Source organism: Rhodnius prolixus, unplaced genomic scaffold, assembly GCF_049639745.1.
Source record: "Rhodnius prolixus isolate KJV_2025 unplaced genomic scaffold, Rpr scaffold_3, whole genome shotgun sequence".
Classification (NCBI taxonomy): Eukaryota; Metazoa; Arthropoda; class Insecta; order Hemiptera; family Reduviidae; genus Rhodnius; species Rhodnius prolixus.
The window spans coordinates 26,872,883-26,899,745 of NW_027411603.1; the positions used below are offsets into that span (position 1 = coordinate 26,872,883).

General features: G+C 32.5%; 2 protein-coding genes across 3 annotated transcripts in view; one reads left to right on the top strand and one right to left on the bottom strand.

Annotated features, from left to right (window-relative positions):
- The window catches only part of stw (laccase), a 169,909-nt gene that overhangs the window by 61,649 nt on the left and 81,397 nt on the right, over positions 1–26,863 (top strand). The window lies entirely within an intron of this gene.
- Positions 1–26,863, bottom strand: part of LOC141453736 (uncharacterized) — a 31,611-nt gene that overhangs the window by 2,710 nt on the left and 2,038 nt on the right. For both annotated transcript variants that reach the window (XM_074127291.1, XM_074127290.1), the window contains exon 3: positions 5,200–5,444. In XM_074127291.1, coding sequence (XP_073983392.1) covers positions 5,200–5,444 — 245 coding nt within the window. The remainder of the gene's footprint in view (positions 1–5,199; positions 5,445–26,863) is intronic.

Sequence of the window (26,863 nt, forward strand, 5' to 3'; positions counted from 1 at the left end):
ACTTACAAATGAAGTACTTGATACTTACAAAGAAAGCTGGAATGCTGCTCAACGCTCAGTTATTAAAATAATAATATGCTTAAAAGAATTCAAGCTAATCATGATAGAGATATCTTAAGATTTACACTTATAATAATAATCTAGTGGCTTAAAAACCGAACTACAATAAACTTGAATACTATCATCCATTTTTAGAAAGTTCATTCTGTTCACTGTTCCGTTTCACTTTCTATTCTTGTATTTTAATTTCAACTACCAATCGAAGAAGATATCCGTTAAATTCGATCGTTTATTATCAAATAAAAATTTAAATTATTCCTTTATTTAAAAAAAGTAAAAGGGAAGTTTGTCAATGTAATATTAAGTTGTTAGATTTTAGTAAAATGGCGTTGACGCGCAAGGCCTAGGGGTGTGGTCTATCAAGATGAAGGACATCAACGAAACTGCCTTTTCATTATAATATGTTCCCATATGTTCATTTTCTAATTAACAAAAATTTGTTAAATGATATCCTGGAGGTTATATTCCAGTAGGTTAATTAGCACTTTTATACGTAAGGAGGAATTTATCTTAATCTCCTTGACTAAAATTGTTTATTAAGATTAAATTTTTTGAGAACAACTAATTTAGTATTTTAGTAGAAATAATAAGTTTCATTAACGTGTTTCGAAGCAATTTTATTTTGACAATAAATATTAATTATACCTACATGTTCACTTAAAAAGTGAGATTTTCTTTAAAAAAAAAAAACAAAAATCTCCAAAAACTTCACAAATCCATTCAATGAAATGACACATCCAATTTTTTTCATATATGAAATTTCTGTTACATTTTTTAACCTTTATTTATATTTATCGTGTGATAGGGCCAGAAAATTACACTAAAACGGTTCTTTAGCGTAAAGCCTTAGCATCTCACGCACCTAGAAGTACCCCTTAATTGAACGTTCCATGTAAAATATTTCAAATAGAAGTTTTCTAACCACAGGTATAAAACAACTTTCAAGACAAATCTTAAGCTACTTTCGAGAAAATTTAAAAAAAGTTAACGTGGCATTTTTAGTTGCTTAATTTTTTTTCCAAAAGCTCGAATCAAATCGTCAGATTCGATGGTGGCACCTAAACCAAATATCAAATTTTAATTTATTTATTTACCTACGTATACAGGGTGTATACCCTGAGAGAGTTCGAAACTTCGGGAGGTGATTCAGCAGCTCAAATGCAACAAAAAATATTCTCTTCACTTTGGCCCGATTCTCAGTAGTGTCCAAGATCATACTCGCGTTTTTCACCATAAAAACTGCCGTAACTTTTCTATTCTTTATCCTAAAACAAATCTGCTTATTCCAAACGAAAGAGCATTAAATTTCCTATAAATTTGCTTGGTACAGAGCCTCAAATCGTTTCTTATAACAATGAAATTTTTACTTTAATGTCTAAAAAATTCGTTCTCGATGATTTCTGTTAAAATTTTCAACTGCATTTTTTCAATTATTAATGAATCAAGGAGTCACATAATTTCAGAAAAAGTTGCGCATTTATTGAGCTTCAAGATCATATGGATTTTTTTGGTTTTTAATAAAACCCTACCCCGAACAGAGTGGTGTAAATGCAGAAAACTGGGATTTTGCGTAACCTACTTATCATTACTAATTTACTCAAATGTCAATTTTTACCATTTTAGTAACCATTTTAGTTTAGAACCTCGTTTTGAGGCTCTGTACCAAGCAAATTTATAGGAAAGTTTGGAATAAGCAGATTTGTTGTAGGATAAAGGATAGAAAAGTTACGGCCGTTTTTATGGCGAAAAACGCGAATATCGACGGAAAAGTTAAAAATGCAAATATCTCGGACACTATTGAGAATCGGGCCAAAGTGAATAGAATATTTTTTGTTGCATTTGAGCTGCTGAATCACCTCCCCAAGTTTCGACCACTCCTCCGCAAACACCCTGTATGTTGATGATACTCGATGACACGTACTATCTGTCCACCAGTTCTTATGAACAATGCCTTACTATCTAGTTGATTCTGTGAAATCTACGTAGACAAACGCTTAACCAGGAAACCGCAGACAAAAAGAAGTGGAAAAACGAGACTACCTATTCAAGCGGACAAACTGGACAAACCCACGTAACTAACCAACTTTTTAAACAGCGAAGTACTTGCAAATCAATTTGAACTTTGGTATCGAGTTATGGAGTTTATCCTCAAGCGTTCCAAAATTCACAGTCTCTAATCCATTCAATCAAAAACAATCCCTTTGAAAATTATGAAAGTCCATTTTTATACTTTTAGGAATTGAGGTTGACAACCTCAAGTCAGAGGCAGGCGAATGTACTATATTAGGTCGTTTTGCCTGTCAATAAATATTCCAAGTATTTGGCTAAATTGTCTGTTCTAAGTAATACTGCGAGGTATTCGCTTTAAAACAGTTTAAGCCGTTTATGTACTGGGATAGAATCATGGTGTTGAACCACTTGAAGTTGTATATGTAAAACAAAAATAATGGAAAGAGTCCAGAGAAAGCGTGGCTGTTTGCAAGTGGGTTGTAAAAATAGTTTTAATTCGGATTTTGGTCCACTTAACTACTCCGCCTACTGATCACAAACTATTCCTTGGACTTGGCATGAATGACAAGACCAGAAATTCGTTAACCCCATAGAGCGGAGTAACACTTGAACGCAGTCATAAACTCAAGATGCATCGCAAGGGTATGTCAAACATTAGGACCTACTAGGTTTGATAGAAAGAAGAAAAAATGGTATACAACATCTCTTGAGAACGGTAAGGCTGAGAATTCGCCACTGAAGTCATCAAGCCTTCAAAGGTGCCTCCTCTGGCTGGTAAGCCAGGATAGCCTGGAGGTTATCAACTGCTCTCTGTATCTGAGGAGGTACCTTTGAAGGCACTCTACATGCTGCAGAAGTCGCGTAAAGTGCATTATTTGATAAATTCAAGGAATAGTTTACATGAAAGATAATGATCACCTAAATATGTGGCAGGAGGTTTCCAATGTTTTTGGTAATTAAACGCAACTCTCCCAAAATTACCAAATAATTATTAAGCCTGCTTGTTTGTAACAGATGTAAAATTATTTTTTAGCCATTTTGTGTATGTTTGAGAACATCTAAAGCTCATAACATTTGATTTTTCTTAGAAAAATCACTCGGAAAACGACTTAATTCCCGATATTAAGAAAAATACTAGCTTTACTGCCTTGGCAATATTTTTAGTAGAAAGGGGATGGAAAAATACATAAAAATGACCTATCGCGTGCTCTTCTTTCTCTTTGATAACAAGTTAAAAAATTGAAATATGATTAATAAATACCAGATTTTGAAATGGCCTAGCACCTTTAATTTTAAAGATATCGAATTGTAGTTTCCGGTTTCTTTCATAATTTTTTATTCTGTTTAAAACGGTGTACGAGGGGGTACCCAAAAAAAACCGGAATTATTTTTTAAAAGCTATTTATTTACAAATTTTTTACAGAACAACCTTATCCCCTTCAAAATACTCTCCATTACAACTAATACATTTGTCCCACCGGTGCTTCCACTGTTCGAAACATTTTTTGTAGTCATCTTTAGAAATGGCTGACAGCTCCTTCTTCGTTTTTTTCTTGACCTCTTCAATGTTGTCAAATCGGTGACCTTTCATGCCCTTTTTCATGCGTGGAAATAAGAAAAAGTCGCACGGAGCCAGGTCAGGCGAGTAAGGTGCGTGGGGCAGCGGAACCATGCCATTTTTAGCCAAAAACTGTGTAACAGAGATGGCTGTGTGTGCAGGTGCATTGTCGTGGTGGAAGAACCAGTCTCCTGTTTGCCACAAATCGGGTCTTTTTTGGCGAACACTATTGCGCAATCTTTTCAAAACTTCCAAATACAAGGTTTGATTGACGGTCTGACCTGGGGGGACAAACTCTGAATGGACTACGCCTTTGGCATCAAAAAAGCAAATCAGCATTGTTTTGATGTTTGACTTGACTTGACGACATTTTTTTGGTCGGGGTGAAGATGACGTCTTCCATTGGCTCGACTGTTGCTTTGTTTCTGGGTCATAACCATAGTACCATGACTCATCACCAGTAATGGACCTTTGACAGAAAGTCTGGATCAGTTTCAAGCTGTTGTTTCAAAGCACGACATGTTTCAACTCGATGTTCTTTTTGATTGTCAGTCAGCACTCGAGGAACAAACTTGGCAGCAACCCTTTTCATCCCCAAATCTTCCGTTAAAATTCGCTGAACCGAGCTCCAAGATAACCCACTACTCTCTGACAGTTGATCAATTGTCTGTCGACGGTCTGTGAACACCAGCTCTCAAATTTTTTCAACATTTTCGTCGATTCGGGCAGTTGATGGACGTCCAGAACGAGGTTTGTCATCAGTCGACATGTCGCCATTTTTAAACCGAGTAAACCACTCGTATACTTGAGTATTTCCCATAGCGTCATCTTTGTAAGCTGTTTTCAACATTAAAACACTTTCAGCAGCATTTTTGCCGAGTAGAAAACAAAATTTCAGAGCTGCACGTTGTTCACTTAAACTTGCCATCATAAAAAACGAAAAAAGAACAAAACAGCGCTGGTAAAAACAATCACTGCAGATGAACAGAACAAGCCAGGCAGACAACACAGGCAGGACTGAACTGGCAAGGAATTGCGCTATACACGTCTAGCGGCAGAAATGCGTACTACATAAGCTCCATGCGCGGCAACGCAATTCCGGTTATTTTTGGGTACCCCCTCGTATATGAAAATGGGGGTCAACTGCGAACCCTCACTTTTGGTCGCGCGTCAGCCGCGTATGCGGGCAGCAATCTAAAATCAAGTCATATATTCTGAAACTAGAGGTGACGGGCAACAAATATTTCCTCTACAATTTTTTGCTCAGATTAACCGTTTAAGCATGAAATGCATTTGAGCCGTCTTAAAATGAACACCCTCTATTGTAACATTCATATGGTAAAGCTAGTTTTAATGTTGGGCGAAATAGTAAGTAATAGCACGAAAAAACGCGCTACCTTAAAACAATAAACAATAATGATAAGTATTTTCCCAAACGAAAAGATTGTTTATCATTAATATCAGAGGTAAAAGAATTCGAAACTAACATTTCCGCAGAGAATAGTATAAAACTTCAGCAAGAATTAATTTTTTTATAATAAAAATTAAAAATGATGAAACATCAATCTTACCATAGAGCATAAGTAGGAGAAACATGGCTACCATGAAGATTAAGATCACCTTGGTAACGTAGCCCAAACAACCGCAATATGTCTGTTGATTGGACGGAATTTCCTGATGTTTTCTAGGCATGATACGAGGTTGAGGTTGCAGCCGTTCTTCAATGATGCTTATTGAACCATTTTCCGCTTTTATCAATTCATCATTTTCTTCACGTGTTAGACCGAATATCTTCATCCTGTCTGTCTTACCTGCACTGAAAATCAATTAACCATCAATTAACAAATCAATAAAAACTCTTTAAAGTCTATTTTTTTGAACAAGTGTTCAAAATTATTAGAAAGGGATGTCCCCTCCTTATCACTTGTAGGAATAATTGTGAAATTACTTTAAAAAATTTACGACTTTTACTTAATGTTGGAAGAGGCATATCAATGAAAAATAACTGCAACAGTACGTAAAAGTATGTATGTATATCCATAATTTTTGAAAAAAAAAAATGCGGGTTCTATTATAAACTGATAACTGATAAATTCTAAAGATGGAATTTGGTTTGTCGCGGTTGGAAAAATGTTGAGGAACATTCTTCACAACATATCTTCATATACTACACTCAACAAAGTCCAAAGAGAGCCAACTGCAGAACTAGTAAATCACACAAGATTTGATTCTATGGCACTTCCTCATTGTCTTCTAACATCTTTATAAATAATTAATCACATTAACTTCTCATTGAGAAATGCAATAAAGTAGGAGCTACTTAATATTCTCCGAGAGAAATATGTTTCGATTACATGTCATTTATTTAACGTTTAAGAATGTAGAAAAGCATCAACAAACCAATAGACAGAGGCATATAACATTTTTATTGCAAGCAATATAAATCATTTATTGCGTTCTAATAAACAGTAACAAACTCATATATTACTATTTGTTTTTAATGGCATTATTTGTTCTAATAACCCATTTGTACTAATATTTTATTAAAAAAAAAAAAACAAACAAAAAACAAACAAACAAACACACTGTAAAGTTTGTACAGATACAAGTTAATATGGCAAACAAAAAAAATAGATTGAAATTCACAGAAATGCTTATAAATCAATAAAACTTAAAAGCCCATAAAATTTAGAAAAACAAACTGAATAACACTTTTCAAGATATTGTAGTCATTAAATTCTTGATATTTACGAGGGTCGTTTGAAAAGTCCGTGCAAAAATAAAAACTACTTAATTTTTTGGGGTAAACCTTTTTTATTTTTCAACATAGTCTCCTTTTAGGCTTATACACTTCGTCCAACGCTGCTCTAGTTTGTTGATCCCTTCCGAATAATAGGATTTGTCCAAGTCTGAAAAATAGCCATTCGTTTCTGCAATCACCTCCTCGTTTGAATAAAAACTTTTTCCCGCCAGCCATTTCTTCATATTGGGGAACAAATAGTAGTCCGAGGGAGCCAAGTCTAGAGAATAGGGGGGATGTGAAACGAGTTGGAACCCTATTTCCATTAATTTTGCGACCACAACTGCTGAGGTGTGAGCTGGTGCGTTGTCGTGATGGAAAAGGGCTTTTTTGTGGGCCAATCGTGGGCGTTTTTCTTGCAGCTCGGTTTTCAAACGGTCCAATAACGATGAATAATATGCACCTGTAATAGTTTTACCCTTTTCCAGATAGTCGATGAGGATTATTCCTTGCGAATCCCAAAAGACAGTCGCCATAATCTTTCCGGCCGAAGGAACGGTCTTCGCCTTTTTTGGCGCAGATTCCCCCTTGGTAACCCATTGTTTAGATTGTTCTTTGGTCTCAGGAGTGTAGTGATGTATCCATGTTTCATCCACAGTGACGAAACGACGCTTAAAGTCATGCGGATTCTTCTGGAACAGCTGCAAACCGTACTTGCAACACTTCACACGATTTCGTTTTTGGTCAAGCGTGAGCAATCGCGGCACCCATCTTGCGGATAGCTTTGTCATGTCCAAATGTTGATGCAAAATATTATGTACCCGTTCATTCGAGATGCCCACAGCACCAGCAATCTCACGCACCTTCACTCTTCTGTCATCCATCACCATATCATGGATTTTATCAATGATTTCTGAAATAGTAACCTCAACAGGGCGTCCAGAACTTTCAGCGTCACTTGTGCCCATATGGCCACTCCGAAAATTTTGAAACCACTTATAAACTGTTCTAATCGAAGATGCAGAGTCACCATAATGTTTATCAAGCTTCTCTTTAGTCTCCTGAGGTGTTTTGCCTTTCATAAAGTAGCGTTTAATCAACACACGAAATTCTTTTTCGTCCATTTTTTGAAAATCACTCGACTTCCTCGATTCAAACGAATGCCAAACACAAAGAAATTGACCGATCTGGCTGAAACTTGGTGTGTGTTCTTCCAAGAGATGCTACTAACTAAACATAACCTCGATACGCGCCAGTAGTGCTAGCTCTCTGACTTTGCACGGACTTTTCAAACGACCCTCGTATTATTGTTAGAAAAATAAAAGCTACGGTTAAAATATTTTTGTTTAAAATTAATCAAAATAATAATAATAAAAAGACAGTCACTTAGACAATCACAATCACGCAAACATTCGATTCTTAAAAATTGTTTTTAATTGCTAGACACTCGGCCGGAATTATATTTCTTTAATTTCATAATTTGTATACTTAACTCAATCTACAGCTTAGTTTATTTTTAAGAACGTTAAAAATTCATATTTTTATTAATTTAGAAACTAAGAAGTGGTATAATAAAAATGAAACGAATGTTTTGTTGCCCTTGACCGACAAGGTCAGAAGATGAGTTTTAGTCTATTTTTATAAAGAAAATATCACAATAAATGTTTACTGTAACAAACTTTTTAGTAGAATTATAAATGTAATTAAAATTGCATGATGAATTTCGATTCTCTCGATTTATAATAATAATTATTATTATTATCGATAAAGAGTTATCGAATTTCTTTGTATTTATATTCTATACGCGTAACTTATTGTCAACATTATTGACATTAATCAATAATATTTAACGATATTTAGGTTTCTACTAGGTAAATATCAAACTGACGTCAATTCTATCAATAGTTCAGATCAATATTATTGTCAATTTCAAAGAATACATTGGCTATTATATTGACCGTATAGAGCTAACTAGTTTACGAAGCTAGTAAAAACGTTTGTGCTTTTTTGACTACTATACATAAGTAAATTAGCACACATGTTTGGAGTTAAATTTTTATAGTATATATTTGTGTATAAGTACATAAGTATATCACACAAGCGTTTAAGTACGAGTGCATTTAAATCGGTGTGTTCAGAAAGGTCGATAACGAGAATCATGATGGCAGAATGATCTAATACTGCCTCCTATAATGGTGGAGAATTGAAAATAGGCTTGAGGTTAAGTAGATGTAAGTAGCAAGTACTTAGAAGCATGTGGATGTGTTAGAATTTATATTACACTATTTATATTAGTGAGTATACTTTTATATAAATAAATGACACTGGCAAGATGGTGGAAGAGGTGCCAAAAGGTAAACAAAAAAAAACTCAGATTTGCCATTTAAGATTGAATTTTGGTGTCTTTATTGATGTACAAGTCTCACAAAATCCTCTTCGAGCTTAAATTTTACATTAATATTTAATGCCTATTCAAGTGTTTCGTAATGGAGGCATGATACCAACAAATCTGCTGTCAGTGGCGGGAGTATAGCGCACTTCACCATCTAGTCTGGCATCGGTAAAATATTTTCAACATCCGCTTTTATAAACGTATGCAGACAAAGAAAGAAGATATATTACTGTTTTCAGCAGAGGAGATACATCAATCACTCTTGCAGCATACCCCAAAAAAACTAAATCATAAACAGAATTTTTAATTGCTTTATGTCACCCATTGTTCTGTGAGCAACATAAAATCCGCGGTTCACATGTAAATAACATTAATGATAATGTCATTAAGGTAATTTAAAAAAAATCAGACATTACCAAAAAAAGAAGACAGTTTTTATGTTTCATATCAACCAACCATTAATTTGTAAGACAGGCAAAATAAAGAATTCATGAACAATTAATGCCAAGAATTATCTCCAAAAAAAATAGTTTAAAATTATCGTAGGATTTATTTCCAAATTAAAATTACATAATTACCAAAATGTTAAAAGTCTGGTAAACAGAAATCGAAATGGAAATTTAGTTTTTATTTTGCACTTTCAGTTTAGAAACATAAACAAAAATAGAGATGAATTATAGAGAAGTCAGAAATAGACTATGATTAACAAAGTTGTTTAATCATCTCAAATATTCCTCTAAGAATAAAATATTAATATCAAAGAACATTATTTGTAGTATTTCAATATGGTGGCGTGTTATCAGTAAATTATATCATGGTTTATTTAGTTAAGACATATTAGAGGCTATTTTTTTTACTTTTATTATATATTTTTTTTTAGTTTAGATCTCAGAACCTAATTTCTTCCCGCTCAAACATTCTCACAGAAGGTTATAACTAGAACATTTTCTCCAATACTTATCCGAAAAATGGCATTAAATGACGCCAGTTGCCTTTCCAAATATTTATTATAACAAAAATGTGCAGAATATTAAAAAAAATATATAAAAATAAAAATTAGTTACTTTCTGTTAACGCTAATGAAGAGGCTTTATATAATATATTTTTGCAATTAATCGTCTCATTAATCGATTTTGTTTTTACAAGAAAGATGTCAAAATAAAACAATAAATTTTCCAAAATATCTTTTTTTAATAAACATATTAAAATTTTAATTTAAAATATAAAATAAATTGAGGTTATCCTCAAATGTAGCAGCCTCCTAGTATATCTGAATGTTTTAATTTTCCCCATAATAATAATAAGACTTGAAAAATAATAAATAAGTAAAAATAGAAGACACTACGTACCGAGGTGATATTTTAGCTGCGAGCGAAAAATTCCGAAGTCTGCCAGCTCTACTACGCAGGACTGTCACACATCAACTAGCTATTCGAGGACGTTACTGTAGCTGACGTAATCTTATCAGTCAAGTGCAAGTCCTCCCCACTCTTTGAGGGTGGATTTTTTTTTTTTTAAATATTTTGCCCAATAATTTTTGATATGTATTCATTTTGTAAAATTTTACAAAAACAATTATTCCACTTAGTATTTTGAGTAAAAAAATATTTTTCGATTCTGTTCAAATAAATTCAAACTGGCTTTGTTTTAAAATTGATTTTGACTATTAGAATTTTTTTTTTTTTGGTAGCAAGTTGTAGTGTAGTTTGTTTTTTGAAACAAATAAGTTATTCTAAAATAAAATAATTATAATATTATTATTTGTTTAATGAGTCTATGAACTTTATCAGAAACTAATTTATCAAAGAGATAATAGATCTAAAATAGAAGTCGATTATGACCATTTTTTGTTTACATACTAGCTTTCTTACTGATCAGTTACAATTTAGCCCAGATGGCTGTTTCTATTTTATTATCGTAGGACTCGCCATGTTTAAGCTAGAAGCGAGTTTATGGGAATTTTCCAAAACGAATCAACGATGTCTTTGGATACTCTAATGGATGTATTAAATTCCATTGGTTTTATTTTAAACAAAATACGTTTAAGTTACTCTTGCTCGACTCTAAACAGCTATATTTAACAAAGTCTATTGCAATCCATCTTTCTTCCCTTTTTTGTTCGCAATTCCAGACTTTGAAGCCAGATTAAATTGTCTAAAAATGAGATCAGAATTGGTAATTGAATATGGCGCTTAATTAAAACTGTCCGGTAGGACAGTTGTATAAGGGTTGATGGACAAAAAGTGCACGAAAAAGCGTAACGTTGAAAAACACCCAACTTTGACAATTTTTTTCTCTTTTTCTACAAAAGATAAAATTCCCAAATTTTCTTTAAAATAAAGGGCAAACCCTCCTTTATAGATGTAATTTTTTTGCAACAACCCAGATCTAATAGTTTTCGAGAAAAAAGTTGCCGAAAATGAGCAAAAACGGCTTTTTCAAAAAATGTTCTTGTTCTTGTTCTTGTTCTTGTTCTTGTTCTTGTTACTAAAACAGTAAATTCTACACAGTAAATTGTAACTTGTTCGGAAATAAAGTGATTAAATTGAATATAATTTAAAGTCGGATTAAATAAATACTAGGGCAGTTAACCTCTAATTTAAAAACTATTTTAAACAAACAAACAAACAAAATACAGCTTCATTGGTTTTAACAGAGCTTCGCTAAGTCTGCCGCCATTACTTCTATAAAATTAAAGAAATAAATAATAATATTTATGAGTTCCTCTTTACCAGAACCTTTTAGGATGCTACAATTAATCAATTTGCACACTTTCAAATTAATCAGAGAGAATTGAATACCTAAAACTGAAAACAACTGGCAAGTCGCAACGTTACAATGATTATGCAATTTATTGCGCATAAGTATTGTTTACTTCCCATTCAATGATATCGCTAGAAATGATGACACAAACATTCTGTGAAACTAACAGCCAGCCTTTATAAAACTTTTGTCTTTTATGTGTATAAATAATGAAAAATGTCATTGACCATCTACTGTTTATTGCGCTAAGCTTAATTTCAAGATATCATCTCAAAATGGCAAGATTAATGTTCTTAAATAGATATATCTTCGAGAGGAAGCCACGTAACAGCTTATCTTTAATCTTCTCTTTTTTTTAGTTATCGACGGAAGTTGTTTAAGATCGGGATATACGGGATTAACTAACGAGACTATTGCTGTAAAACATTTTATTTTAAATGTACACATATTTAGTTATTATCACCTTCAATATACACCCCTCCCCTATCCCTACAACGCTCCATGCGAATTTACCATTGTTCGAAACAGTGCTGGAAGTCTTTTTCTGTGAGCTCCTGCATGACGCGTGCCGCTTTTTCCTTCACAGCTTCAACGGACTGAAATCGTGTTCCTTTTAATGCAGATTTGACTTTAGGGGAACAGATAAAAGTCACATGGGGCCAGGTCAGGCGAATAAGGCGGATGGCCTAAAACTGGGGATGTTGTACTTGGCTAGAAACGTCTTGACAGACAATGCAGTGTGAGCCGGCGCGTTGTCTTGATGGAGAACCCGTGACTGGTTCTTCCAAAAATCGGGTCGTTTTTTCCTTACTCTTTCACGGAGTTGAGCAAGCAACTCACGGTAGTAATGTTGATCAATTATAATCGATATTTTCATCCGTTTTGGACGTGGAAGGGCGACCCGGGCGGTCATCATCTCCGACGTCTTCTCGGCCATCTTGGAAACGCTTGAACTACTCAAAAAGTTGCGCACGTGATAAAAATTCATCGCCATAAACTTCTTTTAATAAAAGATAAGTTTCAGTAGAGGTTTTACCAAGTTTCATGTGAAATTTCACGACAATTCGTTGCTCTACTACATGTGTAGTATCATGATTTCGGCAAAACGAAACTAACACCTTTTACACAAACGACGGTTCCGGTCAGACAGATTTCTTTACAAACACGTGAGACGCTGCAATCGAAAGGAGAAGGCTTTACGCTGCACAGCTGTCGGTCGTTAGGATTTGGCGCATGCATAGTTCTTCTGTAGCAGCATCAGCCTCGTTATTTAATAGCCACGCCTCGTATGAGATACACGTTCTTAACTATAAATATATTCAAGTTGTCTCACAGTACTTACTGAAAAATAAATATATTGTATAATTACAAATTAAATTTGATTTAAAGAATTTTTTTAAATAAAACACTAATATGCTCTTTTTATTTACTATACTTTTTCTATACAAAGGTCGAAACGATGATCGAAATGAAGGTTGAAATGATGATCAAGAGTGAAGGTCGAAAAAGCAAAAAAGAAAGAAAGAAATAAAAAAAACTATCTTACTCCTTAACAAAAACTTACAGTTTAAAATGTTAAGTATAAGGGTTGATTAAACGCCAAAAGGTACACAAATCAGCGAGTACCCAACATTTCATTAATACTTCATTAATAGTTAAGTAATTCTACTGCATTAATTTTCATTAATAAGTTATTTTTTAGAATTTATTAGATGTCACAGACCCTTATGCTGGCCATTTTCGTCTACAAAATATATGTTCAAGTAGCACTGTAGATTGACTGAAATATCTAGTTATCTATAATAATGAAACTATTAATTACAGGTGGAAAAGAAAAACGTTATAAAAAATAAAAAAAAATTATGAGGCTAAAAAATTCAAAACTTTTTTTTATAAAAAACTTACATCAATGATTTTGTTTATTTTATTTATTGATTTTTATTTTTAAATAAAAATCGTCGGTTTAAGTTCATTCTTCGATTAAAGTAATTGTTATTGTATGAAGTAGTCAAACGTTTATAATAATAGGTAATAATTATCTGGCTTTATCGCAAATAATATAGTTTTCTTCAATTACACTCTCAATCTAGGTATTCATCCCACAATGTTGTATATATGTAATATAAAGTAAATAAGATATGCATATTTTTAGGGCAGCTAATTATTCCAGTATTTTACTATAAGTAAAATTAGGGGGACTAAATTAAATTACAATTGAGAAATGAATAATTGTTGTTGAATAATCTACTTGTTATTAACTGTGTGTTATTTGTGCTCACGAATATTTCGGTAAGACGAATTCAAGACAGTAGCCTACTCTAACTTTGTCTTTTTCTACTTTAACATGCATGTACATATTTATGTGATTTATCATAATTATAACAAAAAAATATTATAAATGAAGTGGCCAGCATAAGGGTCTGTGACATCTAATAAATTCTAAAAAATAACTTATTAATGAAAATTAATGCAGTAGAATTACTTAACTATTAATGAAGTATTAATGAAATGTTGGGTACTCGCTGATTTGTGTACCTTTTGGCGTTTAATCAACCCTTATACTTAACATTTTAAACTGTAAGTTTTTGTTAAGGAGATTTTTGTACCTTTTGGATAGATTTTCCTTTTTGTTTATTTTACAAAGTTACATATCTTCTTTACAGATTTTTTTAAAATTTGGAATAAACAATTCTATCATTATAATCCGATAAGGTGTTAAGTCGGAACCGTAACTACCACTGGAGAGATCTTTTTAAAGAATGATTATAGTTGCGTTCCCTCAAACCATCCTCAATAACAATTTTTTTGAAAAAGCGTTTTGAATAACATAGGAAGGTATTTGTACGTAAATAGCAAAATTAAACTGCGATTTCAGTACTTCCTTTTAAGAGGAGTAAGAAAAATAAACTACGATTGCAGTACTTCTTCCTAAAAGGCAAAGAGGCAAAGATCTTTTAATCGAACGACAATTCATTGATTTAAATCGGTTCACTCATTGATAATTTAAATGATTGCAGTACTTCCTCTTAGTAGGTGCAAGAGCATCAGCAACGTAGAGCAGCTTTAACCACTTATTCGAGCTGAATTTTATCAAAATCGGACTAAGCGTTATAGAAATATTGGTAATAATAGTTTTAGAAAGGGCCTTATTTGGGTGGGGCAAACTCCCCTCCTTATGAGGCACGGCGTCGAGACTTTTAAAGTGCAAATCTGTACAAAATTTCTATTCGAATGACCCTTCATTCATGCAAATCGGTTCACGTGTCGATAATTTGCAACGATTGCTATACTTCCCCTTAACAAGTGTAAGAGCAAATCGTCGCTTTAATGTTACGTAGGGGAGCCCTAACCCTATCATCCTACCAAATTTTATCAAAATCGGACCAAGATTTACAGAGTAATTAGTAATAATAATTTTGGAGGGGGCCTTACATAAAGGGGGCTAACTCCTCTCCCATTCAATGTACAGGATCGAGACCCCCAAAAGGCACATCTACATAAAATTCCGAATCGAATGACACCTCATTCATGAAAATCGGTTCACGCGTTTAGGCGCTACGTTGTTTACAAAAAAGGTAACAAGAAGAAGAAGAAGAAGAAGAAGAAGAACAACAAGAACAAGAACATTTTTTGAAAAAGCCGTTTTTGCTCATTTTTGGCAACTTTTTTCTCGAAACCTATTAGATATGGGTTGTTACAAAAAAATTGCAGTTATAAAGGAGGGTTTGCCCTATAATTTAAAGAAAATTTGGGAATTTTATCTTTTATAGAAAAAGAGAAAAAAATTGTCAAAGTTGGGTGTTTTTCAACGTTACGCTTTTTCGTGCAGTTTTTGATGATCAACCCTTATACAACTGTCCTACCGGACAGTTTTAATATTGGTTCAGTGCAATCACTTTTGAAAGTTCAGTACATGCAAGAAAATGCATTGTTGACAGGGATGGATTAAAACCATTCGAAAGACTCAAATAAGCACACATTTTGTAGCTCCCTGTATATAATAAATAAATTACGCTGTTTTTAATTCAAAATTTAAACATTAGGGCCAAAGAAAAAATTAGCTTGCTTAGATTTTTATGCGGAGATCCCGAGTTACAATCCAATTGCTTGAACCGTAGATTTTCTCTTGCTTGAAACTGCTTACATCTCTCATCGTCTGGAAATAATAACAAAAGAGCACTATCCGCTGCACTAGAAAAAACTCCGGACGCCAATAACCTATATATATTGGCTAGCCTTAAATGCAAAAAGAAACAAACAGAAACAACTGCAATAAATTGCAACTAGTGAAAGTTATGTCAGGAAATATGAGGTTTTTATAGTTATGAAAAGTTCGTAAATGGAAAGTGCAGTGGTAAAAAATCATATGATTGTAAAAAGCATTAAAGGTGACAGAAAACTGTGAAGATAAAAAAGGTAGCCTTTATTAAAATCACATTTATATTGTGCAGTGGCCAAGGCAGTTTGGAGGTTAATAAAGCCAACAGTGCCGCCGAAAATAAATTAGAAAAAGAAATAACAAATTTGAATAAGCTATTGTAAAAATGTATTTGATTTTGTCCTGAGATAAGGTTAACTGTTCACCTGTTATTTCTCATATATTTATACAGAAACGTGACTTTTATTCTATTAAATATAAAATGGCAGAATAACCTTACTTTGACCAAAAGTATTAATGATTGCAAAAACGGTTTTAATTATTTTGCAAAGAAGAAATTCTCATTATAAAACAGTTATTGCGTGGAAAACAAAAAAAGCCTAGATCGTTTCTGATTTTTTAAAAAAAAGAGTGGTACAGTTGTAAAATAATCGTCTTTTAACCGACTATCGAGTATTTTTTAGGTAATCTTTTACGTATAGCAAGAGGCACGTATTTCTAATCGTCATATTTTGAATAAATTAAACAAAAAGGAAAAAAAAACCTAAATGCTATTAAACTGTAAAAAATAGAAAGTATTTTCGGTGTTGTTTAAGTGCGAGGAGAGTCCTAATTTTATTTATATATTATTTATAATAAGAATTGTATCATTAAGCTCTCTTATTTTGTTTAGAAAGTGGTTTATTTTCTTTTGAGTTTTTATCCTCGTCTTTAACCATAACATGGATACTCCTGTCTTTTTTTTCGGTAAGACATTAAATCCGGCTTTGTTTGGTTCATAATGTAACTGACAATAACCATTTCGACAAACGATGGCTTACGATAATACCAGAATTACATTTCTATTAACTTTAGTTTAAAAAAATTGTTTACGTTTTTAGTTTATGCTGCTAAATTTTGTTGCCACTAGGATCTTGTAAGGGAGAAAGTTTTTAAGAATCGTTGAAGTTCAAATAAGATCTTTACAAATTATCTCCTTAACAATAACTTCATTTTAAAAAGTAAAGTAAAAAGATTGATTAAACGACAAAAGTTATACAAATCAGTAAATACCGAACGTTTTATTTATGAATAAATATAGAATAAGCTATTGTAAAAATGTATTTGATTTTGTCCTGAGATAAGGTTAACTGTTCACCTGTTATTTCTCATATATTACACAGAAACGTGACTTTTATTCTATTAAATATAAAATGGCAGAATAACCTTACAAATTTGACCGTAAGTATTAATGATTGCAAAGACTGTTTTAATTATTTTGCAAAGAAGAAATCCTCATTATAAAACAGTGTGTGGTATGCCTACGGTGACCATTCGTACTGTTTTTGGCAGGACAGTACTGTTTTTTAAGACGCTGTCCTTCTTTTCTTTTTTTAAGCATAAATGTCCTGTTTTTTATTCATTTGTACTGTTTTGTACTGTTTTTCAATGAAATTTTAATTATACTCAATGAAATTAATGAAAATATGAATATTTTTTCGAAGATTTATGTATGATTTTGTTAAGATCTGATCTTCATATTGTGAAAATTAGATATATTTGTATATTATTGTCGTTAGTATAGTTTTAAAGCATGTGACATTAAAACAAAATTTTGTTGTGATTTTAAAAGACTGACTATTTTTTCTATTTACAAGAGTTACTATTTACATTTTGTTACTAATTAATAAGTGTATAGTGCAAGTAGTCGCTCAGTTTCGGTTGAACATGGGCCATATTATATGGCCATTGTTTTGTAATAACCGATCTCGAGTTAATAAACGTATTAATATTTTTTATAGGTTTTTTTTTCCTCCTTGTCCTGTTTTTTGATACAAAAATAATGGTCACCGTAGGTATTTTCTGTCGGACAGATAAGTTCGAAAAAAGCTTATTTATTTTATTTAAAGTTGTTTCTAAGTTTTTCCCCATCCTGAACTGATTTCTGTTTCTTTTGGGGCTTTCTAAGTCCTTCCTGCTTGAACCATGTTTCCTTACAGAAGATAATAATAACACATAAATCAATTATATTTTTAAAAAGTTATTAAAATTAATAACATTTAAATAATTATAATACATCAAATTTGATATGGTAATAATTTTTGTAGGAAATGCACTAAGTATCATGGTAACTTATGCAGGCCATATTCGTATATTAATTTTTCTTTTAATCTTCAGAAATAGTAATAAATAGAAAATTTATTTTAATTCCGTTCATAATTATCCTTTTTTATTTATCTTTATTACGCTTTATATTGGGTTGTCCGGAAAATAATGCAGGATTATGGTTTTAACAGAAAAAGATAAAAATTATTTATAACTGTTTTTCTTAATCAAAATAGTCTCCATTACTTTCTATACATTTCTGCCAACGTAACTTTTACACACCCTCTGTATAGAATATGGAATCTTTAGAATTTAAAAATTCAGAAAACGCATTTTCTAATGTTCTTTGGTCAATAAATGTTTTATTTTGTAAATAGCGGTCCAGGTGTCTAAAAAAAAAAATGGTAATCAGTAGGCGAGAGGTCCGGTGAGTAGAGCGGGTGTGGCAGAGTCTCATAGCCAAGCTCCAACAATTTTCGGGAAGTCAAAAACGTGAGATATGTGGCCGAGCGTTGTCATGCAATAGAATGGGCCCCTTTCGATTGACTAAAGATGGCTTCATTATTTCCAATTTCTGATGTATTACGTCAATTTGGTTACAATATGATTCAGCATTGATGGTTTCGCCAGGATTCAAGAAGCTGTAATGAAGCCCACCAAACAGTAACCATCACCTTTTTTTTTTCTTTTTTTTTTGATGATTTGGGGGCTTTGGAAAATGTCGTGCTGCTTCTCCTTTGTCAAGCCACTGTCCAGAGCGTCTACTGTTGTCATAGAGGATCCACTTTTCATTGCAAGTCACAATTCTGGAGACAGAAAAGGATCGCTGTTGTTTCGGCAAAGAAGTGCAACACAAATTTCATACCGGCTGATATTTTTGGCGGTCGTTTAATGAGTGAGGAACCCAACTTTCAAGCTTTTTCACCTTCTCAATCGCCTTGAGATGGTCATCGACGGTTGATTTGCTGACTTCCAGTTTCTCTGCCAATACTCGAACAGTTATCCTAGGATTTTCTTCCACCAAAGCTCGGAGAACATCGTCATCAGGGGCAGAACTTCTTCCACGGCCTTCTTTTTTGTCTTCAAGACTCCAGTCTCCCTCTCGAAATCTCTGGAACCACCTTTGAATAGTGCACTTACTTAGAAAAATGTTGATATTTCTGGCCGTTTGGACCCCATTCCGCCGAGTTTGAACTCGTAAAATAAAATTATACGAAAATCACGCTTTCACATCTTAGTAAAGACTGAATTATATCCAAGTAGCAAAACATTTTTGTTTGAAAGAGAATTAATAAGTGTTTACGTTTATAAAAGTCAAAAGCCCTACTAACATAAACAGTTTACTATTTGGAGAGGTATTTTAAAGAAAACATAAAATCCTGCACTATTTTCCGGACAATCCAATATTTTTTAAGTTGTTGGATCTCGCAGTTCGTCTAAATGGCTAAAGAACTGTGCCAGGTGCATTGTTATGCAACTATTGATATGAAAACGTGATAAAGACATATGAAATATTAACAAAATAAAATAGAAACTTCTAGTTTTGTTTGTTTACGTAAAGGAACTTAGTTAAAAATTTAAGTCTATTTTTAAGTTCTAAATTTAAATGCTATAAGGAAATAAATTATTAAAACAGACAATTTTATATCAGCTTTTTTTTTATTTTTATAGTTTATTGACAGATATTCAAATTGAAAACTAAGTTTAAAAAACACAAAACAAAACTAAATTTTTACTGTCATTTTTTGATAAATATGTCTAAAACGTGTGCTTCAACTTTGTTTTCATTTTTTGATAATATATTTCGAAGAAACAAAAAATTAGAACAATAACGAGGTCTTTTCCCGGAAATATTGTTTTTTTTTATAATTAACAAATTATAATTTACCTATTCATTTTAAAGTCACATCTAAAGTAACTTGGCGTCCAGAGCCTTTACTGGGCACTCAGTCTTTCTGTGGACAATGTTCTCTCATTACTGCCGTATCACGGAAAAGTGAGTAGAGACTCCTAGGGAAAAGAAATCTTGAGCAACGCGCCTAGATTTGCACATACTCGTATAATAACGTTGTACATAAACAGCACTTTATAAATAAATTGTGGCTATAAATAAATTTGTTGTAATTGTGTTAGTCATTTACTAATTATTCTCTTTATCATCAAGCCTTCTAAAAATGAGCGTTTAAATCTTTAACATGTAAGATAATGTTTAAATAAATGCCTACGAGAAATAGTAAGATATTTCAATTTTTGTCTAATAAAAATGATTAAATAAGAAGATTATTACCCAGAAGCGTCCCGATCAGCCAAGTAGGTAAATATACGTTATGAATAACCGAAATTTAATGACAGACTCAGGTCTGGTGCTTAACGACGTCATCTTTAATTCTCATGTAGTTATTTCTTTTGTGACTTTATTACCCAGAATGCATTTTCATGCAGTTTCAAAGTTCAAGTTTGTGGCTTTCACTAAAGATAATACAGTTAATGTAAAATTGAAGACCAAAAAATTCCGATTATTTTCTTCATGAATATTTCACTTGCATAAGATATGTATTGTTTTGAAAATGTGACATTTCCTGAACGGATTCTGTTCAATCAATATTTTTTAAATCAACTTCTTTTTGCAGAAATCAGGAAAAAAAAAATTGCAAGTTAAATAATCAACTTTATTTTATGAAATAAGTTATACAACTCTCTAAATGAACGTTTCAATTATTACTTAGTCTTTGGTATCTTAGTTACGTGAATATTTAATCAAGCTATTTGTTACGTAGGACAGTCAATATTATCTTTTTTAATTAAATTAAAATCAAATTTAATCATAAGCGCAGTACCAGACCAAGAGGTAATTAAGCAAATTTAAAAAATAAAAATTAAAAAGCATATCGTTTATTACTTCCTTTTTTCTTTTTTTTTTTTTTTTTTTGACGGAAAATCGGTGTTTACCACATAATTATATTGTGCAAAAACAATTCTTTGCGACCAGAAATAATTACTTACCGCATGTTTAAAGTCAAGATTACAATTAGATTAGAATTTAGTTTTAGATTTACAGATATAGATAATAAAGTCGCTTATACTTTACAATTATCTTTTTAGCTCAATTCGACTAATTTCTTTCTAGTTTATGCTCTCAAAAGTGGGATTCACATAATTTATTTTAAGAATAAAAGCAAAGTGAATAGTGTTTGTATAAATTAATGAATATCTTTTTATATTTCAGCCAATTATTGTGTTTACATTTAACACTGCATTGCCAATGCTCGAACTTTAGTCAGTTATTGCCAATGTGGAAGTCATATTGACTCCATAATTTATTTTTATCTTTTTTTATATTTATTTCAATTTTAATAATAAAATCTCCTTAACAAAAACTTACAGTTTAAAATGTTAAGTATAAGGGTTGATTAAACGCCAAAAGGTACACAAATCAGAAGTACCCAACATTTCATTAGTACTTCATTGATATTATTTAAGTAATTTTACTGCATTAATTTTCATTAACATTTTTTAGAATTATTAGATGTCACAGACCCTTATGCTGGCCACTTCATTTATAATATTTTTTTGTTATAATTGTTATAAAATGTATATTATATCTTCGTTATTAAATAGGTACTTTATTTTAACTCTATTCCAAATTATTCTTATGATTTCTCTTTAATGTGCCCTTTATTCTGACACATATTCATGCTTGTTAAAGTAGAAAAAGACAAAGTTAGAGTCGGCTACTGTTTAAAAAATTTGAATCACGGAGGATCTAAAACAATATTTCAGTCTTGAATTCGTCTCACCGAAATATTCGTGAGCACAGATAACACACAGTTACTAACAAGTAGATTATTCAACAATAATTATTCATTTCTCAATTTTAATTTAATTTAGTCCCCTTAATTTTACTTATAGTAAAATGCTGGAATAATTAGCTGTCCTAAAAAGTATGCAAATTTTATTAAAATGCATATATATAGATAAAAAGATATTACAGTCAATCAATTTAAGTTAAATGGTGTGCTACTTGAACAAATATATTGTAGATGAAAATGGCCAGCATAAGGGTCTGTGACATCTAATAATTCTAAAAAATGTTAATGAAAATTAATGCAGTAAAATTACTTAAATAATATCAATGAAGTACTAATGAAATGTTGGGTACTTCTGATTTGTGTACCTTTTGGCGTTTAATCAACCCTTATACTTAACATTTTAAACTGTAAGTTTTTGTTAAGGAGATTTTTGTACTTTTTGGATAGATTTTCCTTTTTGTCTATTTTGTATAGTTTTGTATGTAACTATTAGTTACATATCTGCTTTACAGATTTTTTTAAAATTTGGAATAAGCAATACTATCATTATAACCTGATAAGGTGTTAAGTCGGAACCGTAACTACCACTGAAGAGATCTTTTTAAAGAATGATTATAGTTGCGGTCCACAAACCATCCTCAATAACAATTTTTTTGAAAAAGCGTTTTGAATAAAATAGGAAGGTATTTGTACGTAAATAGAAAAATTAAACTGCGATTTCAGTACTTCCTTTTAAGAGGAGTAAGAAAAATAAACTGCGAATACAGACAAAGATTTTGAATCGAACGGCAATTCATTGATGTAAATCGGTTCACTCATTGATTATTTTAACGATTGCAGTACTTCCTCTTGGTAGGAGTAAGAGCATGATGGCACTTCACAGCCACGTAGAGGAGCTTTAACCGCTTCTTCGTCCTAAATTTTATCAAAATCGGACTAAGGGTTATAGAAATATTGGTAATAGTTTTAGAAAGGGCCTTATTTGGGTGAGGCAAACTCCTCTCCTTATAAGGCACAGCATCGAGACTTTCAAAGTGCAAATCTGTACAAAATTTCGATTCGAATGACACTTCATTCATGAAAATCGGTTCACGTGTCGATAATTTGAAATGATTGCTATACTTCCCCTTAATAAGTGTAAGAGCAGATCGCCGCTTTAATATTACGTAGGGGAGCCCTAACCCTATCATCCTACCAAATTTTATCAAAATCGGGCCGAGATTTACAGAGTAATTAGTAATAATAATTTTGGAGGGGGCCTTACATAAAGGGGGCTAACTCCGCGCCCATTCGATGTACAGCGTCGAGACCCCCAAAAGGCACATCTACATAAAATTCCGAATCGAATGACACCTCATTCATGAAAATTGGTTCACGCGTTTAGGCGCTACGTTGTTTACAAAAAAGGTAACAAGAAGAACAAGAAGAACAACAACAACAACAAGAAGAACAAGAACAAGAACATTTTCTGAAAATGCCGTTTTTGCTCATTTTTGGCAACTTTTTTCTCGATACCTATTAGATATGGGTTGTTGCAAAAAAATTACAGCTATAAAGGAGGGTTTGCCCCATATTTTAAAGAAAATTTGGGAATTTTATCTTTTGTAGAAAAAGAGAAAAAAATTGTCAAAGTTGGGTGTTTTTCAACGTTACGCTTTTTCGTGCAGTTTTTGACGATCAACCCTTATACAACTGTCCTACCGGACAGTTTTAATTTTGACGATCAACCCTTATACAACTGTCCTACCGGACAGTTTTAATTTACATTAAAGGATGAGAAAGAATAGGAATTAAGAACGAAAAAACAATTTTTGTCCACAAATCGGCTTTAACATTTCACGCAGAAGGAATTAACTTCAACTTAGGATCGCTGTAATTTCAGTATTTTCTAGAATCCTGATTGATTGCCTTCTGATCAGGGGCTTTTTCATTTTTTTAAATTACATTCACTATTTTTTCAATTACTGTGCGCTGTTGACACGGATCGGAAATTACACAGTTCGCTGCAAGTTTTTGCTGCAATTCGGACAGAAAATCAATTCTAGAAAGAGGCTTTTTTTTTGTGCCTTGATACTTTCTATGAAAATTATGTAAATTTATCAAATAAGCATTTAGGCAATCATCTGGAGTTAAGTTATTAACTGAAAATCTACTTATATTACCAATCAGGAGTCGAAATGTCTCCGATATATTTACGTGTAATGCCAATCTAGAGTCAAAATGACTCTTATGATTCAAGTAAACTAATCTGCAAAAAAAAAAAAATAAGAATTCCACGGTCTTCAGCTCGTGACTATCAAATGGTGAGAGATTGGGGATAGCATATCTAAGAGCATTTAGGGATAGCTATGAGATGTGGGGAAACAGAGACCATTCCTATTTTTTTTTTTTTTTTGGAGTCAAATTGACTCCAGATTGGCAATGCAATGATAACGCAAACTCAATAAGTCTAATTAAAATGTTTTAATTTGTTTTAAAGCAGATGAAACAGCCAGTGTTGCTTTATTTTATTTAAGGTTATATTTTTATTTCAAGTAATGGTACATTTTTCTTTTATTTTTTTCTCTCTTTTGATCGAAAGAAACATATTGTGTGGCTCGTGCGGTTATTATTTCGCCATTGACTCGTGTCGCAACATTCCACACTGACAATAAGTGGATCACTTATCCGCTAGTCTCACTAATAGCTCTATTCTTCCACAAGGTACCAACAGTATAGCACCTTCCAAAAGTATCTCATATACTCCTAATCGGAGGTAACCGATTCTCCCGCAATACAGTCGATAAGATGAATAACAAACATCTTCTTTTTGTAAGGGAATTTATAAACATACATATGGGTTCGCCGTATATCTCGCTTTGACCGTGACTGTCTCTTTTTGAAGATACAGTCATTTATTAATACGGTATAATTTTATTCCGATTATTTTACGAAAAAAAATCTAGTCTAATTCAAAAGTAATCATTATTACTAAGGAACGGATTTTTATGTATTTAAAAATGCCAAATATTTAATTAAAATATGCATTTATTTTCGTCAATTATGTGGAAAATATGTGATTTTCTTAAAATATTTTCTGGAATATTTAAGTAAAATGGACATTTTTTTTTATGAAAATGGATTTTTTTGGGGGGGGGCAAGTTATAATTATTTATACAAGAAAAGAACATTTTTACAATTTATAATAATTTATTAGGAACAAAATAATTTGTTTTTACAAGTTATAATGATTTATACAACAAAGAACATTTTTACTATTTATAAAAAGATGTGTTAAATTTTCAATTTTGAAAACTTCACTCTTCGAAATTGTTTGCAACCACATGAAATTTCAAATGTTGGAACGTAAAGTGACGACGATCTGGGCGTAAGATGGACTTGTAACGACTAAAATCCTTTGAAATGAGGATTTTTAAGTTTGTGGAAAGGGATATCTGCTCTAACCAAAGCCCGACACAGATCTGTACTCAGAGTAGACTTACTTGATGATGGAGATGTAAGGAAGGCTTGATAGGACGTCCTCTCTTTCTTTCAGTTTTTATTCTCTATGTGCGATCCGGTGGCAATATGTTGGGTGACTTGGGAACTTGCATGAGTTTTTTGTACATTTGAATAGAAATGCTGGACCAATCATCAAAGCCGTAAGTTTGCATTAAAAATATATCGGTCTATAGATTGTAAAGAATTATAAAAATAAACCAGCAAATAATTAAAGATAGAAAGAAAATAAAATAATGTATAAAATCATAAATAAAATGGGTGCTGCAGAATGTGAAGATACTCCGCTTTTTTGGGTAACTTTATTTACAGCCTATACAATACGTACATCAGAAATAATAATAATAGATGAAGTGAGGGAACGGATTAGCTATGCGGTTATCGTACTGGACTCCCAAGCGGAGGTCCCGGGTTCGAATCCAGCTGCTGACCTTTAGATTTTCTCTTCCTAGGAGCTTCTTACAGCTCACTGCCCGGTGATGGACAGTGTTGTCTATTACGAGAGAACACTGTCCGGAGGCCGGCAGTGCACTGGAAAAAGCTGCGGGCGCCAATAACCTTAGATGTTGACGCGCCTTAAATCATTAAAAATAAAAAAAATAGATGAAGTGATGGTAATAAGGAACCCTTCTTTGTTTTTGACTTGCAGACGCTAGACATTCCAAAAAATTGTATTGCTTTCTCTGGTAATTATTAGCTTTATATACTAGTCTTGCACTATTGTCTTCAAATTTACTCTCCTCCAACCTCCAGATGAGCAACCTTCAATTTTAAGGACAAAGTGAAAGTGGTGCCTCTGACTTGAGGTGCGGGTAATATGGAACACTTTAGTATTTTTGTTGCAAGTCGCCGTAGAGTGGGTTTAGGTACAATGAATATTTTTGCAGCTTTTTTTTAGCCCCATTTTAGATTCTTCTCCTGTTTTTTTTTTCAGAAAAATAAGTGATTTGCTTGTAATGCTTGCAATTCGGAACCCCATGACATGTTTCTACTGCGAGTGCAGAACAGGGTTCCATATTACCAGCACCCATGGGGTTCCATATTGCAAGCATAGTCATCTTGGATTTGATATGTCACCAAAAAAGATTGGGAGACATAAGAAGTGATCCCCAAATGAAAATCGCTGCAATACATCCCTTTGAACCAATATATAGTGCGGATAACTACCACTATTTTGATAACAAAACAGAAATAACAGTTCGAACTTGCCTTCTTGAAGTTTTCAGATAGAATCGATAAAAACAAAATTAAAAATTTCAAAATGAACATACAATAGCTATTGAACCAACCACCTGCTTTGCACACTACCGCTATCTAGCTACAGTTTGAGCCGGATACTGTTATCACAAGATCACTTGCTGCCAAAATATTATTTGGTTCCATAATACCAGCAGGGTTACCACCACTTCCTCTAATAATATTTTGGGTTTCTAGGAAGGGCATAATGCGTTTAAGGAGAAGTTTTACGAGAACTGTAGATAATATTGGGAATAGGCTAACAAGTCCGTAAGAGAATGTTTCACTAGGATTTTAATAAGGTTCTTGAACAAGAGTAATCAGGGAGAATTTC